This window comes from Anser cygnoides, chromosome 5 (assembly GCF_040182565.1).
Source record: "Anser cygnoides isolate HZ-2024a breed goose chromosome 5, Taihu_goose_T2T_genome, whole genome shotgun sequence".
NCBI lineage: Eukaryota > Metazoa > Chordata > Aves > Anseriformes > Anatidae > Anser > Anser cygnoides.
In genome coordinates this window covers 36,775,779-36,792,371 of record NC_089877.1, presented here as the reverse complement: position 1 = coordinate 36,792,371, position 16,593 = coordinate 36,775,779, and the positions used below count along the sequence as shown (strand labels likewise).

The following is a 16,593-nucleotide window of genomic DNA, read 5'->3' as shown; positions in this document are numbered from 1 at the left end:
GGCAGATTTTCTCCATGTGTTTGTAGCAACTGGAGAAGGTGAAATGGTGTATGTTACCGTTATGTTGTCCTGGACTCGATTTGGGCATTCTGTGAAATCAGAGAAAACCAGCTTCAGGTTCAAGCTCGAATTTGCTTGTGCACGTGTCTTCTGGTTTTTCTTTTTGGGGGAGCTGTTCCAGAGCTCGGGTCCTGGTTAGGCCCTGTCAGGAGCTCTGGCTTGTCTGATGTTTGTGCTGATGTTTGGGGGACTGCCTGAGGCAAGCAGTCTGTGAGTTGGGGTCGTAACTGTGAGTGGTGTGGGAGCAGCTGCTCCAGGAGCCTGTGATGCTATTCCCGGAGATCTTGGGGAAGGAAGGGAGTTGCTGTGTCTCCTGCAGGCCAGCATCGCATTTTGAGGCAATTGTAAACCTTCTGGGAAGTGCAAGCATCAGCTCTGTGATAACTGAGGTTGTGACAGGGTTTGTCTCTGAGTCACAGTGGTACTCGCACCCTCACCTTCGAGGTGCTGCCTGTGAAGTTAAATCCTTATCCTTTAATGCTCTGAAATCGTTTGCTGTGAGGCAGCATGGTACTCTGCACTAAGCTTTGCCCTCGGATGCGAGTGGTTCTCACACGAGACTGTCAACGAGGTTGCTCCTCTGTCGGTGCCAGGTACCTGGCCATAAGTGCTGGGGAGCTGTAGCTGGCACGTGCCTTGCAGGTGGCCCTGGGGTGGAAACCCTCTGGTGAGGGCAGAAACAGGTATTCCAGGCCTGGCCCCTGTGGAGGGAAGACATTGCATAGGCAGCTGTGGTTTGTCTGCAGACCTGGGGTGCTGAAGGTGTGCTCCTTCTCTGGGGCTTCGCAGCATCTGTTGCGTGGTCATGTTTTGCAGAGAGGATTGTTGCACGAAATGATTTGGTGGCAGTCATGTACACTCTTGTAGTCAGCCTTCTTTTCCTGCTTTGGGGAACTGAAGTAACTCTGATTTGAAGGAGTTTTCAATCTTTTCTCTTTTTTTTTTTTTTTGAGAGAGTGCTTTAAGAAAAGCCAACAGTAATACATCTGTGGATGCTTCAAGCTGGCTGTTTTTTCCCCAAGTGCTTTGGGGGGTGCTTCAATTTGGCAATGCTGCCAAAAGCTGCAGTCCTCCCTTGTCCTGACATGCTTGTTCCCACAGCTGTGTGATATGTAGCTTGGGGTGCTAAAGGTGACCACTTCTGTAGCCAGCAGTCAGGCCGGCAAGATAACTTCTCTTGGAGGCAAGGCTTCAGGTTTTGGTTAAACTACAGTCTTAGCTGTGCAGTGACCCTGCTGAAGTAGCCCAAAAGAGCTGGACAGAGATGCGGCAGTTGAATGGGACTAGCAGCCAGGAATTGACCAGTTTAAAAATGCTTATAATCTCACAAATAAAAATTGGCAGGAAGAGTTGCTGTCTTGAGCGTACATGGCCTTAACTCCAGTAGAATGTGCTAAGCTGGATAAAGGGCTGCGTGCTGATGAGCTGCGTGCGTAAGGGGCTTGGGAAGACACACAGGCAGCAAGCAGAGGACAAGGCTCATCGAGGCTTCTGTGGCCTCGTGTCCGTGCTGTCCCTGCTGGCCTGCAGCCTGGAGGAGGAGGTGTGACCCCTGCGTGCTTGGTGAGGCTTGGTTCATACCTCCTGCTTGGCTCTTCCTGGGAGCTCCTGCTCGCTGTGCTCTTGCTGTGTCCGTGAAGCTTCCTTGTTGAAGGATCTTTCAGAGATGCTTAGTTTTTTTCCCTAGGTGTGTGCTCTTGACTTTGTCTGTCTGAGATGTGGGGAGCTGTTCTCTTAGCTGGTGTTTCTGGCCCTTGCAGAACAAGGTATCGTGGGTGAAATATCCAGGAAGACAAAAGTGATGGTTATGATTTACTTGAAAATGCTACTCTTACATATACATCGATCTTGGGAGCTGACTTTTGTATGCCTATATTAACCCTTCTAGGTAGGGAAACAGGTGGTTGGTAGTACAGTACGCATCTGTGCTTTGTTTCTCATGTGTGTGACTGGTGGTCAATGTGGGTGTGAAAGCAAAAGGTAACATAGTTAAAAAAAAAAAAAATCCAGCTGTGATAGTAGTCTATACCAGCCAGGCAACCTTGACCAGAATATTTTGTAGTGTTGAAGGGGCCGAATTAATTGCTTGGGCAAGTAGCAGGGTTAGGGGATACGTGTGGCCCAGGATGTCAACAGAAGCTTGTTGTCTGGTGTGCCAGGGCAGTTACACTTAGAGCATCTCTTGGTGTGTCGCCCTGGTCTTGAGACCAGATTGGTTTCATTCAGGATGCAGTCTCAAGTACTTTGCCTCGCTTTTAGTGAGTGACACTGCTGCCTTGCTCTGGTTCAACAAAAATCTGATCAGTGTATGTTTTTTGAATGAGTTTATTGGTGAAAGATTCAGATTTTGAAGAGAAATCTACCTTTCCTCTGGGTGTAGTCGCACTCCTGCACGACCCTTCTGCCTGTTCACACATCGCTGTGTAGTCTAATGGTGCATCCGGTGGCTCGCAGTGCCCTGTGCTTGCTTCCTTGCTCAAGCTGCACATCCACGGCACCCAAGTTTGCGAAGGACTGGGTGAGCTGGTCTGGATACAGCATTGTCACTGCGAGGGTGTCTTGTTCTCATCTTCCACAACTAAACCTGGAAGAAGCTGTGTCCCGGCATGCTCTGGGAGGCTGCTGCGGGTAGGGGAAGGCAGCCTGCGTACGGCGCTGCGTGAGCACAGAGCGTGCAGGGCAGCCGTATTCCTCGCCTTCAGATTCGGTAGGGCCAGCCTGCGCCATGGGGAGCTGAGGGTGGGACTTGCCAGGCTGCAGAGCACTTCTCTGGTAAGTCTGCGCGTGTGTTGCTGCTCCTCGGTGTAACGAGGCAGCACTGCAGGGGCTGGTGAGAAGTGCTGGCTCTGTAAGCTGCAGCCACATGTTTGTGTAGCCCCTTCATGGAGGAGCTGAAATGCTCTATTGTGTCCCGAGGCTGGAGTGACGGTCCAGCCCTGGCGTTAACAATGTGATGGCTCCTCTCTGAGGCTTGGAAGCCTTCTGCTGGCTGTCACTGGGTGGTCTCGCCCAGCCCATGCCACAGCACGCTGCTCAGCTCGCTGCGAGGAGGCTTGGTGCACGCTGGCGCCTACAGCCTGAGTTTGTTTGAGGCAGGAGTGACCACGGGAGCAGCTCTGGCTGAGCTGCTCGAGCAGAGACGCGCCTGCCTCCCCGTCGTAGCAGGGAGTGCTGGCCTGGTGTGCCGCTGAAGAGGGAGTTCTTTCTCACACCAGCCTTCGCTACACGTAGAGCTGCTCTGCCTGCGTGGGTCCGTGGAGCTGCTGAAGGACTGCCCAGCACAGTGCGGGCCTGGCATCCGCCTGTACTTCTCCAGAGGAGTGCTTGGTACTCCTGGGCATGGGAAGCGTGGAGAAATCTCGCCTCCTTTCTGCTTCAGGGCTGATCATGCCAGGCGTTTTCTGTGAACTAGGACTAGCAAAACCCTGTAAGTTATGAGTTGGGATCAGCACATCACTGGAGCGGTGCCGTGAGCTTTTGATGACAACGCTTGGTGAGAGGAAAGAGGGCAGCAGCAGCGTTGTGTCACCTGGGGATGGCTGCAGTGGGGAGCCTAGCGGGAGAGGGTGATTGCCCCAGGGACCGGTCCTGCCAGCCGTGGTCTCTAATGCTGTCAAGTCAGCAGTCTTTATCTCGGGTGTGGTTCCCAGGTAGGACAGGCAGAGCTGGTTTTCAGCCTCACTCTGCAGTTGCCTCTGGAGCTGATGCCCCAGAGCTGGATGCCGCTTCAGGGGATGCACAGCTGTGCCCTAAAGAAAAGTTGGGGGGGGTGGGGAGGAGGGGGCATCTCTGCCTGTCTGTGCTGGGCTAGTTAGCTAGCCGTCCCCTGCCTCCAGCAAAACCGACGAGACTGGAGAGGTCTGCACTGGGGAGATGGGGTGGGGTAGGAACCTCTTAAACTGGCTCTGCTGCTGGAGAGAGCCTGAGGTGGAGCCGCACCCTCCGCCGGGCCGCGGGAGCGCTGCCCTGTGCGGCTGGGGCTTGGGCATGGCTCCTGCATGCTGCACGGGCCTTGGCGGCTGTCCCTGGCCGGGCGCGGTGGCACCCCTTAGGGCTGCCGGAGGCTGTTGTGGCAGCGGCGCAGGGGAGCAGGCTGCTGGAGGAGGAGAGCCGCCTGGTGTGAGGGCTGCGGATGGCTGGAGTGTGTTGGCTGGGGGGCGAAGCGCTGTCTCTCCTGTCGCTCAGGGCAGCCCGCAGCTTGCTTTAGCACTGGCCTGCCCTGCCCTCTGATCGGATCCCTCCGTGAAATGTGAGAGGAGGCCTGTCCCTACCAGCTGAAGCCTGGGGCCACTCCCATAAACAACAGTTAGCAGACCTGTCCTTGCATGTCGGTGTCCACGCTGCCCCTGGGTAAGACTTCACGTGAGCTCTACAGCATGCGGAGTCATCAGCCAAGAGATAGAGCTTGGGGCACGTGGGAAGTTGTTCCTGCAGCATGGCGGCTCTGATCTTGTGGTTTCCAAGTCGTTGTATCAGGGTACCAGAGCTGCCCTGCAGTATGGGGTGATGTCAAATGCAGGACACAACCTGTGGACCGGGAAGACTCGCACGCTGGCGTTGACATGAGACTCATGGCAATGCTCCAGCCCTTCTCCTCACGTGGCCAAGGGCACAAATGGCCTCAAGGTTGTGAGAGGAAGGTCAGGAGGGAGCAGGCTGTGGGATGGCAGGACGATGCTCATGCCTAGTAAGGTGGCAAGGAGGAGCCACCCTTCTTCCTTGCAGAAGCCTGCCTTCCCCGCATTGCTCAAGCGGCTGGCTATCTTGAGCGGCTCACGCTGTCCCGAACGCGGGATGCGAAGAGTAATGCTTTCTGTCGGGTGCAGCCTGACCTGTCTGTGCCCCCTGCAGTGCTGCTCCCTACCAGGTAACAATCCCTTGCAGTTGTGTGCATCTGTCGTGCTCAGATCTTGGTGTGTCTGACAGAGGCAAGTCCTGCTGGCCTCTTACCAGCTCTTGCGGGGTTGCTTCCGTCAACCTGGACCTGTGCTGCGCGCTGTCACTTACCCTGTCACACGATGCACCTTCCTGTTGCCTGTAAGGACGTGGGTTTTGTCTGCCGGAGAGCCTGGTGTGAAACCTGGCTGGCCAAACACTGCTCCACTGCTGGACACACCTCAGTTTCCTAGTCTAGACAGGACCTGGGCTATCAGGGTAATTAATCTCTCCCTCATGCCTCTGCTTCAAACTGAAAACACTACCAATGAGTCTTTCCAAATGACCCAGGTATAATAATTGAGCACTGAATAATTTAGGGGCTCTGTTCAGATTTGATTTGGGCAGCTGTAGGGACTGGGAAGGGTGAGTTTTGCTCTAGCAGCAACTTGGAAAGAAGTTCAGTGAGCGTTTGGATCTTGAAAGATGCAAGATCGCACTGGTCCCTGGAAGAATACGGCCCTGAAGCCAACTGGATGATGTTCCATGTCAGCAGAGAGGTAAATAGCTCTGCTGACTTCTTACTGTCCCAAGTCTGACTGCGGCTTGCGAGTGTCCTGGAAGCCATGGTACTGCTTGAGCTGCACCAGACAGCACAGGAGCACTTGAAGTTACGTGAGTGTTACTAAACAAAATGTGCAAATGGCATTGACGCCTCCTGTTAATAAAGCAGGAGTAGGTTTTCTACCAGAGTCGGCCAGGCTTGCTCATCTCTGGGTGACTGGGAGAAGGCAGAAGGCAGGGGGACATGGCGTACATAAAACCTTCGGTCACTGAGTGTCGTTGTGCCGCTGATACAGCAGACGGCGCGCCCGCAGAATGATCCTGTGGCTTGAGCTGTTCAGGGGCAGCTGCCACACCGAGATGCGTGCCCTGGGTTGGGAGAAGGGGAGTCACTGCGGCAGGGCAGGTCCTTGCAGTGCGTCCTGCTCGGCCCTGGTGGGGAGCTGGGAGCGTAGGGGGATCTCGTTTGGTTGCCTTGGGAAAAGTAAAAGGGCAAAGTGGAAGAGGAAAGCCTGTGGTAGGATGACTGGGCCTGTAATTAGATATCTGGGAACTAATTCTAGATATCAAGCTGTCAAAAGCACTGGGGGCCAAGAAGGGTGGGGAGTGCTCCCAGTCTTGGAACTGGAACTGTTGTCTCCCGTTGGCTTGGGGAGCTTGGGTCTCAGGTCTGGTGTTTTGGGGGGTCATGGGAACAAACCCGTGCAGAGCCCTCCCTGCTGGGAAGAAGCAGTGAGTAGGCACATGCACCCATTTGGAAAGTGAGATTCGACTGCTTCAAGTGGAGCGAAGAAAATCCCTGTAACTGCACTTGTACAGATGGATCCCCAAAAAGCCTGCCAATAAACCTGAAAGCAGCATCACAGCTCTCCTGTCTTAGATGCCTTGGTCTGGCTGAGGTGCAGACTGAACTCTGCTGTACCTGGGCTTGCGCTGGTCCAGGACTGGTTCCTCTTCTGGAGGACTTAGGGCAGGGTGACAGGCAGCCTGTTGGGTGCTCTCGGGCACTTCAGTTCTTCCTTCCTTTTCCCTGTGCTAGTGCTGTCCACATTCACGTGCCCGCAGATTCTCTCCCACCTCTGTGGTGCTTCTCAGGCAGTTGGGAAGTGCTCTGTACCACATGTCCTGGCCCACCTGCTGGCAGCTGGGCCTGTTTTTTCACGTGGAGAACACATGGGTTCTCCCGTCGTCGTCCCTGCCCATCTGATGGGGAAACCATAGGCTCCAGGGAGGCATCACAAAAATGGGGGAGCTACTGTAGGTCAGTGGTTTTGGAAGAGCTCTGCTCACACAGCATGGAGAGACAGAAGGGCTGTGATGAATCAAAATTTTCTGTGCCTGCTGATGCTCCCTATTCGCCCCCTTCTCCTGTCTCCCAGGAGCCAGGGGAAGAAGATGCATGGCTGCACATCGGCATCGCTTGTTGCCCTTCTGCTGGCGCTTGAAGTGGGTTAGATAAATCCCGGGGCAAAGCATAGCCTGCAAGTCAGTGATGGCAGAGGAGGTGCCTTTCTCACCGCTGTGTTTCTGTGGGTCTGTGTTTGTGCATCTCTGTTGCTGTAGAAACAGCATAATGGTGAACAGAGCGAGCCGGCCATCCGGGGACAGCAGATGCCCGTGGAGGAACCCAAACTGAAGGAGGTATTGGGCTGGGATCTGCCCGGGGTGGCAGCGTGGTGAGGAAAGGTGGGTGGGCTGATGCTTGTGCAGCAGCACTCTGAGGGGAGCAGTGCTTTCTGTAGCACTCCCACTGGGTTGGGTGCCAGGAAGGGCACGGGTCCTTGTTGCCAGAAGAGCTGAGGAATGGTTCACGGCACTGACTTCTTGCGTGTATGAGCGAGCTGTGGCGTGGGGCACAGGTAGGTTTTATGGCGGCTGGTTAAAACAGGTCATATATGCAGTGAGCGGAGCAAGGAGATCTTTTCCCTGAAGTATGTTAAACACTTTGTCTTTCCCAGTCTCTTAGCCATCACGCTGTACACAAGCAAGAGTTTTAGTAAAGCCACCCCGCACCTTTTTTTGGCAAGGAAAAGGCTTAGCTCCGGGTGTGATCGTCAGCTGTGGTTTTCGTTAGTGCTGGTCCTCAGGGCTGAGAGCTGACTGCAGCATCGCGCTGCCGTGTGCTAGCCAGTCCTGAGGGGTTTGGGAGAGGAGGAGTCATGTGGTAGAAGGCACCAGGGGAAGGATCGGGACATTTCTTGCTAGGGCTGTTATCTAGAGAAGCAGTTCCCAACTGGTGAGATGTGTTTTTGCTATGAACGAGATACGTAGAGGGGATGGGCCTTCTTGATGTTGTGTTTTTCTTTGCCTGGCCTCTGTACAAGGCAGTGGTAAAAGCCTGTGGGGTGAGAGAGAAGCGGGGCAGTGCTGTGGAAATTGGAGAGGAAAAGCAGCAAATAGTGGGGGCAGGAGCAGAGCAGCCTGTTTAAAATAGTAATAATATGAGAGAAGAGCCTGGCCTGTGCTGTTGCAGTCTGAGGGTGCCCTGCTTCCCCTTTGCTCCCCTGCGTACCCCTTCCACACAACTGTGATCTTGGGATCGAGCTGAGGCGGCCAGCAGTGTATGTTCCTGCAGGGTTAGGCTGCCTCCCTGTTGAATTTGCTGTACACCAAATGTATGCCTTGTATTTCTGTGTGTCACTGAGCTCCGGAGCCCCTGCGCCGCATTTAGAGTAAGGAAGGGACAAGCACTGGGCTTCCTGTGGGGCAAAGGGGGAGGGAGCACGTAGGTTGGTGTAACTGTGTGGGGGAAGGAGGAAATCTCCTTTCCAGTACCTGGGAACAGTGGCCTTCCCAGTACACTTGCTGGCCATGTTCTTCCCAACAGCCCTGGGTTGTTCTCCTTCTTCATAAGCTTCCCTGGCCCTGCAGCGCCAACAGCCTGTGGTGTGTCCCGTAAAAGGACAGTGTTGGCTTTGCAGAGGCTGTGGTACAAGCCTGGGGCTTACCGTGCTGTTGTTGCCTGAGTACTGCCACGGTGAGAACCAGCAACTGGCTTCTGCAGAGCTGGGTCGGGGCCGTGGGAAATTAGGAGGGTCAGTTCTGCCCCGCTGGCAAAGCAGGTTCATTGCCTGAGCTCCCGCTGTGCTGATCCCAGTGAGGGTGAAGCTACACGGAGCTGACCCAGCGCTGCGCGCTCGGCTATGCCTTGTCTGTTCCCAGAGTGGCTCTTGCAGGGGGCCACGAGCTAACACAGCTCACCAGTGCGAGCCGGAGCAGGACAGGAGATAGGGCAGTACGGCTGTAGGTGGTCCAGGGGAAGGGGGCGAGGAGAAGCGCCCCAGCTGGCAGCCCCCAGATCTCCTGGGGGGGCAGGCCAGCTGTTCAGAACCACACAGCACAGCTGGGATGAAACCCACTCTCCCTCTGTCCACCTGGGCATGCTCCCGGGCTCTGGTGCCTAACCTGGTGAGCGGCTGTGCCCCTCGGTGGCCCGGGGATGCTGTTCTTGGCCTGCTGGCATAGCCCTGCTGTGAGCCACGGAGTCTGGACGGGTGCTGGCACCTGGCTGGGGTTTCTGAGAGCATCTGTACACAATGTTTCCTGTGAGAGGACAGACAAGCCGTATTTTGAATTTCTTGAGCTCCAAGTCCTATTGGGACTGCAGCAACACCCAGTATGGATTGGGAGGAAATGGGTAAAGCGCATGTAATATTCAAGCCTGCCTCTTTGGAGAAGTTTAGTGTATTTTGTTCCATTTTTTCTCTGTTACCTACTTATATAAAGCAAAAGGGGGTAGCAGAGCTGCTAATGCTTATCCACCTGACTGCATAACGTGTGTGCTGGGGAAACCCTAGCAGGAAAAGGGCTCTACAGAGCCGACTTTTTCCTTGGATTTTATTGACTTGGAAGGGGTGGTAGGTAACTGAAAGAGATTTGCTCAGACTGCTTGAGAAATAACAAGGTTTAACATCTAAGAGCAGCTTTTAGGACAATCTGTGTGGCTCAGAGGATGAGTTTTCTGTCCTGAAAGGTGGTGTGGTGGAAGATTTGATGGTCCTTCATGAGCTTTCTTGAGTGCTCGTAGAATCGAGGCAGGATCTGTCTGTGTACCAGGGTGCTGTGGCTGCCGTGGCCGTTGGCAGCCTGCGGGTCAGCAGTGCGCAGAAGCCCTCGGGAAGGGTGGCCGCACATGGACGCGTGCAGGTGACACGTCGTCTCTCTCAAGAGCAGCGTTTCCTTATTGGGGCTGTTGCCAGACTTGCCCATCTGTGATCTGATCCACCACGCTCATCTGCCTGGTGGTTTCGCTGCTGTGGCTGGTCAGCGTGTGGCTGAGCCGCAGCTGCTGGAGTTCTCCTTTCCCTGTGGTGCTGCCTCCTCACCTGCCTTTCAGCCTTGCTCGAATTCCCCAGTTACTCCTTGTGTACATCCAGTTACACAAAAATGCAAACTGAAGCGCTCTCCTTGCTCATGCTGAAAGGCTGGCAGCCCAGCTCGTGGTGGGAATCCCTCCTGGAGCTGTGAATCCTCGGAGGGCTCCAGCTCTGCCTGTATCTCTGCGCACTCCTCAGCCTGCTGCTGTGAGTATGTTTTTGTCCAGGAATGTGCAGCCTGGGGTGCACCGGCTCTGCTCACCAGGTCTTGAGAGACAGGGGAGATGATGAGGGGCATTAAACCTGCTGGCTGAGTTCTTGGGTTCCTCTTGTGAAACCAGGCAGCAAAAGAGTGAGTTGAGTACATCTGTCTTATCTGCCAAAGGTGACTGTCTGGACAGGACATGTAGTGCTGCTAAAATTAACTGCCTTCTAGCTTGTCCTGGTGTCGGCTGGCCTCCAGGCTTGCACAGAGACCAATACAGCTGCTGACAGGCTACTTTCCCCTGGCTCTTCCCCGGAGGAATAGGACTTCTCCCACTGGTGTAACAGATCTTACCTGGCCTTTTGGGGTGGCTCGTAATTGCGGGTGGAGCTCAGCCGTTTTTGGGTGCCGTGTCTTGCCACGTGTATTTGCCTGACGTAAAAGCACCCATGAATGAGTTCGTGTGAATGTTGAAGGTTTGGACTACTCTAGGGAAGAGCCATAGATCTTTGCTGTAGAAGTGTGTGAGATGTTGAATTCATAAACTGAGGAGAGTAGAGCTCGTTAGCTAACTACCAGTCTGGATGCATTTCAGCAAAGTACACCTACAGACAGTGGCCAGGAGGCACCCAGTGAGGACACGTGGTGGTGAACGCAAGTGGGCACCGCTCTCGTGGGGAGCAAGGTGGTGTAACAATACCTGCAGGTCCAGGAGTGCAACTTGCCAGCATTCTTCAAGTTCCTGCTTCTCCTCCAAAGGCACACAGGAGCCTTGTGGGAGGCAAGCTGCTCTGGAAAAATGGCAGGCGAAGGGGGAGAGACTCAGGGAGAGATACGGTGAGGGGTGCTCTGGCCTGGAGGGGCTGTGGCACAGTAGGAGGCACGTCCTGGGGAATGGGACATGGAGGTGCTGGAAGTTCAAGGAGGGGATGGCAGCAGACAGGACAGGAAGTGACTAAAATACTGTTGGTTTTGCTCTGTAAATATGTGAGGCTGTTTTGGCAAAAGGCCGTCTTGTTCTGTTTTCAAATGCGACCTTGTACTTCTCTCAAAAAACCTGCGGGAGAGCAGTCTTCTGGTCATCCTCAGCAGGCTGTCGGTTCCTTTGCTAGAGGTGGCTGCTGGTGGAAGGGGGTGTCCAAGGAAGTTCTGAGGAGCACCACCGTGGGGCTGCGTGAGGCGCTTCCCCTCAGCATCCCTTGGAGCAGGAGGCTGCAGGTGGAAGCATCAGAACAGAAGGGATGGTGCTGGAGTTGCCTGCAGGATTAATATTCATGTTATTTCCTGCGTTGAGTGAGTGGTATCCAAGAGGGTGAGAAAGCACTGGTGGAGGACGCGTATCTTAGATGAGAATTGCTGGCTGGCCGGTGTTGGAGGGTGAATAAACTGCCTTTATCTTGACCCTGCCTGCCACTGATTCTAGACTGCTTGTCAGTTCTTCCTTAGTAAAACTCTTGTCAGGATGAAAAATGCCTGGATCCTAACATAGATCACAGAGCTGAAAAAGCAGTATTTACATATTGCTGCCGAATGCCAAACGCTGAGGTCGTCTCACAGGGATGTGTAATGTGCCCAGCTCATAACCCTTGCATTGCTGGGGCTGGGCTTCATCTGGGACACTGGAGAGCCTCAGTTTAGGGGGTAGTCTCATTTCTGGAAGTTGTGTGTCCCTCGTGGAACTGACAGTTGCTGCTGGGAGATCCCGGCAGTGTTAGTGAGTGAGCCCGGGGCTGGGACGTGCTGGAGCTCCTCCTGGATGGGGCTGACTGAAGCAGCAGGAAAGCTGAGAGGGCTGCAGCAGCCTGCCGGGCAGGGGAGCTCAGCCGAGCTGTGGGATGTGGGGGACAGCTCCTCCGGAAAGAGATCAGGCTGTGCTGTAGGAAGGATTTGTGCAGCTCTTAAAAAAAAAAAAAAAAAATGCTGGTGGAAAGGTGAGCACAGCGTTAGCGTGGCATGGCTGTGTGCATCTCTTAACAGTTATTCAACCAGGTGGCAATTCCCCATATGGCAGGTGAAGATCTAAGCACCTTGGTGTAGAAAGGGGTCTTGGGGTGTCCCTACAAGCCCTATACCTGTACGCTGACTGCATCTGTCCTAGTATGGAGACGTAGTTTGGGGTCTAGGGGACCATGGTTTGTGTAGCTGCAATAGGGAAGCTGCATACTCCAGGGAGAACTCAGCTGCAGAGACTTGCCCGGAGTCCCTGCAGGTGCTGTCTCTCCCAAAACGCGTGCTTGGAAATGCAGAAGCCTTTTCTCCTTCCTGTCTGCTTTGCACACTGAAATGCTGTTTTTCCCCACCCTCTCAAGACAACAATGGCTTCAGAGCACAGTGGCCCCGGCCACGTACACAAGAGGTGTTGTATAACCAGCGGAGCTATTTGTGTTGTGGCAGTGCTTCTGGGTCTTCAGCCGTGACTGGGATCCTGTTCTCCTGCATACTGTGCACATCAGGAATCCAGACTCTTCCCTGCCCATGGGAGCAATTGAAGCTGAACCTGGCTGAGTGTGGAGGGGGGTTTGCAGCTGATGCTGTGCTGGTGACAACTTGAGCCCTAGAATTTGGGATTTGCTCGGCTGGAGGAGACAGTCCCCTTCCTTCCACGTTCTGCAGCCCCGACTTTCCTGTTGTGAAGGGAACCCGGCTCAAGGTGCTTGCACCTCTGTGTTGTGGCTGTGTCCTGTTCGTGCTGTGAACAAGACATGGGAAGAGTTAGAGCGGTTCCCTGGTCCCACAGCACAGATCCCTGGATGGGCCCGCTGGGCTTTGTGCTGCTGCCGCTCAGGAAGCGCGGGGCCACGGTAGGCCAGGCTGTCCAGCAGCATCCTCCCAAGCCTGCAGTGCTTTGGGTCATAAAGCCTTTAAATTTCTGGTCATTTGTTCCCTGGTTGAGTGACGTAGGGTGGGAGTGGGGTCAGTCCTCAAAGCTGCCTTTGGTGCTCAGGATTAACCAGAACCAAGCAGTCTTGTGGCCCAAACGCCACACTGGGCTGGTTTCAGCTCTTCAGCGTGTTCAGGGGCCCGAGCTGAGCGCTGGGGGTGATTACAGGCACAATATTCTGAGCGAGCCGTATTGGCTCGGCAGCACGAGCAGGGTCTGCATCAGGCCTGCCCACGCGCTTGCTGTTCTGCAGGTTAGCTGGCCTGTGTGGTCCAGCCCGTGCCAGCCTGGTGCTGCTCCTGGAAGGACAGGTCTCGTGGGGCAAGAGGCTCCTGCTTTGGCGTGGCGTGCCTGAGGGGCGGCCGATGCAGAACCACCTCTTGTGCAGCTGAACTGGGAGCCTGGCAATACCAGTTGGGCTTCCAGCATGGGATCCAAACGTAAGTTAAGGGGTGAGGCTGGATATAGCCTTTTGCCAGCATTTAGCGTGTCAGAGCTTTTTCATCCCGTGAGGTTTTGTCTGTGGTACAACCTGGCCCTGCCATTTGCCACCACCCGCCCGATCCCAAAGCAGGTGAGAGATACAGACTACAGGGCCCAGCGTGCTGTGCTTCGTTACACACATCCCCTAATGGGCTTAATGACGGAGAGCTGCCTGCTGGGGCCTGGAGTCCTGGGCCTCATTTCTAGGCTTGCCTGGGAGGGTGAGTGCAAACCAGTCCAGCAGGAAGGCCACGGGCGCACTTGCTGGGCTTGGCATGTCTTTGGCTTCCCTGGTGTGCCTGGGTGAGGAGCAAGGTCCCCGGGCAGGTAGCCTGAACTCTGTGGCAGTCGCCACCATTAGAGCACCTGGAGCGGTCAGAGCTGGCCCCGTAGTGACTGCAGCGGTCAGCAGATGTCCCAAGTTCTGTCCTGTGATGCTTGGCTGGGCCTGCGCAACTAACTAATGGTCCAGACAGCCCCTGTGCTGCTGTCTCCAAGGGCAGGCCCTTGGAGAACTTTGTTTCGGGGTACTTAGTGAGGGCTTTCTGAAGTGCCCCGAGGTGTGCCCCATTCAGGAGCAGCCTCTTGTTCCTGCCTTCCAGAAGTGGTGTTTGGGCCCCTTTTGTGTTGAGGTTTTTGCAGGGGTTTTTGGAAAGATGAGGAAAGTTAACGAGGTGTTAACAGCGGGGAGAGGTAAGCTGCTCTGCCATAATGGGCTGGAAGCAACTTGCAAATTGATCAGCCTCCTAGAAATTGTGAGGTTGAACTTAAAAGAAGGGGGAGAAATCTCCTCCGTGTTCCTGCACTGGATGATTCATTTTTTTTTTTTTTTAATTTAAAAGGCGTCTTTAAAGTAGTGCATCTGTACTGGGGCACCCTTTCTCTTTCCCCAGCGCGGTTTAAATAGATGAGGCTAAAAAGAGGAGAGGGACGAGTGCAGCAGTCAGACCGATGGGTGGCTGTGCCAGGCTGGAGCTTCCTGGGAAATGTTACAGGTGCGCTCGGTTGGGCTGTGCAGGGTGTGGGGAGTGCAGGATCGGGCAGGAGAGTGAGCAGAGCGGTGCTGGCCGCCCGGGGGCCTTCGCCTGAACTTCGCTGTCACCGCGGGGCGGGCTCGGACCTCCTGGCTACTGAGACGGCAGGAGCGGGGAGCCAGCCCTGCTTCTCCCCCCCTGCCAGGGAGAGGGGACAAGTGAGCGGAGAGTGCCTCGGGGGGACATCCTCGTGGGTGCTGGGGTTGGAGGCAACCGCTCCCACCCAGGAAAGGGTGCCTTCCGCCTCTGGGAGGCTCCAAAGGACGGCGGAGCTATCGAATGCACTCGCTCCACGCGGAGCAGGCATGCGGGGACTGTGGTGCTTGGGGCTGCGTGCTGCTCGCTGCACCGGTGCCACCGACTGTCCGCGTTGCAGAGGGGTCCCGTGGCTGGGGGGCTGCTGGGGACACGGCCCCCCTGGCGTGGCCGTGCCTCAGCAGCCCCCAGGCGTGAGGGCAGCTGCGCTGTCGCCTCCCGCCCCATTCCATCCCCGTCTGGCTGCTGGCAGAACAACTGATGTGATTGCTCTGTCGCGGGAGCATCCCTAATTGGGGGAAGCCAGCTTGGCTAATTCAGACCGGGTTGACTGTTGTCTGAGGGGAATTAGGGAGCATTCCCACGAATGGCTCTGCCAGAACACGGTCAGTCTCCGGAGGGGTGGCTAACAGCTGGGGACAGTAATTTCTTCCAGATCCAGCTATACTATAGGAAGATGTCTGTCAGGAATCCCAGTACAGACATACTTATGAGACCCTCTCAGAAAAGGGTTACTCCCTCCACCTGCTCCACCTCGCACATGAGGGAATAAATCAAACTTCTGTGCGCAAGCATAGCCAAAGATGAAAACTTGAGAATTGTCTGCAGCGTGAACCCCTTCCTTTATCACTTGGCATTCTAGCAGAGATTTAAATTCACAAATGCCTTTACCTCCAGTGAAGAAAAATACTGACATACCTGTTTTTTTTTTAAAAAAAGAGGGAGAGTGATTCTTTTTCCTTTGCCCCAGTTAGACCAGCTATATCTCCCCTCTTCCCGTGTTTGTGTTAGCACTTAAGAGTGGATTACCTGTCTGCCACATGGCCCAACATGTGCAAATCTGTTGATTATAGGAGGAGCAGATCTGCTGTTTCAGTGGTGTGTTTGGGATCCCAGACACGCATTGCCTGAATAGATCTGTGTGTCTGCTGAAAACTGATACCAGCACTGCTTGCTGAGCAAGAGGCCTAGGGAATAAGACAACGCAGTGGCATGGTGTCTCCTCTCTGGGAGCAGAAGCGTGTACGCTTCCCAGAGACTGCCGGCTGCAGGGTGAGGGTCCCCAAGCTCCTGCCTGAGCTGCATTGGGTTGATATGAGCTTCTGGGACAGCTGGGGGAGGAAGCAAGCTGGTCACTCCTCCTGGTCCATAGCTCTTATTTTCTGGTCTGATCTCTCCTCAGCGTGGCACGATGAGGCGGCGTTACGAGGATGATGGCATCTCTGATGATGAAATTGAAGGGAAGAGGACTTTTGACCTCGAGGAAAAGCTTTCCACCAACAAGTTTAACTCCACCTTCGTCGTCTTCATGGAAGGCAAAGGTTTGTGTTGGGGCCGCAGTGTGTGCTACTGCTGTCTGTAACCAGACAGCTGTTGTGGTTAGTCGCTTCTCAGAGAGACATGCCGTGTGAGATGACCTTTCCCCGAGCCTTTAGGAGAAAGCCAACAGTGATCACAGTTGGATGTACTCTTTGCCTCTGACTACACCCAGAATCTTCCTGTCCGCCAACTTGAAGGGCGGTTACAAGGCAATTGTGGTGATAATGGAATCCCTTCCCACTGTCCTGTGTTTTGCTGCCTTTTTCTTTCTACTTTTCATTAGAACTGTGGAAACTGGCTGCTGTTCACACTAGTTCTGTGCTTTCCTCTGCTGTGAACTGCTTTACTTGCATAACCCAAGTAGAGCAGAGGAGGCGGTAACATTTATGCCTGCTCCCCTGCAAGTCCTGCAGCAGTCCCCAAGAAGCTTGAAGGCAATGTGGAGCATATTGGTGAAGGTTTGGCTCAAGCCCGCTAAGCCCTTCAGCCAGGAAAGTTGGTAACAGGGAGTGTGCATGGGAAATGGCACGGAAGCTGCTCAGTCTGGAGAGCAGCGAGCTGTTCTGCAGTGCTGTGGGCTTGCTGGGACACATGGCAGCC

General features: G+C 54.6%; 1 protein-coding gene across 1 annotated transcript in view; it reads left to right on the top strand.

Annotated features, from left to right (window-relative positions):
- KDM2A (lysine demethylase 2A) overlaps nt 1-16,593 on the top strand; it is a 46,324-nt gene that overhangs the window by 2,343 nt on the left and 27,388 nt on the right. The window contains exon 4 of the mRNA XM_066997883.1: nt 15,857-15,995. Within this exon, the coding sequence (XP_066853984.1) occupies nt 15,857-15,995 (139 nt within the window). The remainder of the gene's footprint in view (nt 1-15,856; nt 15,996-16,593) is intronic.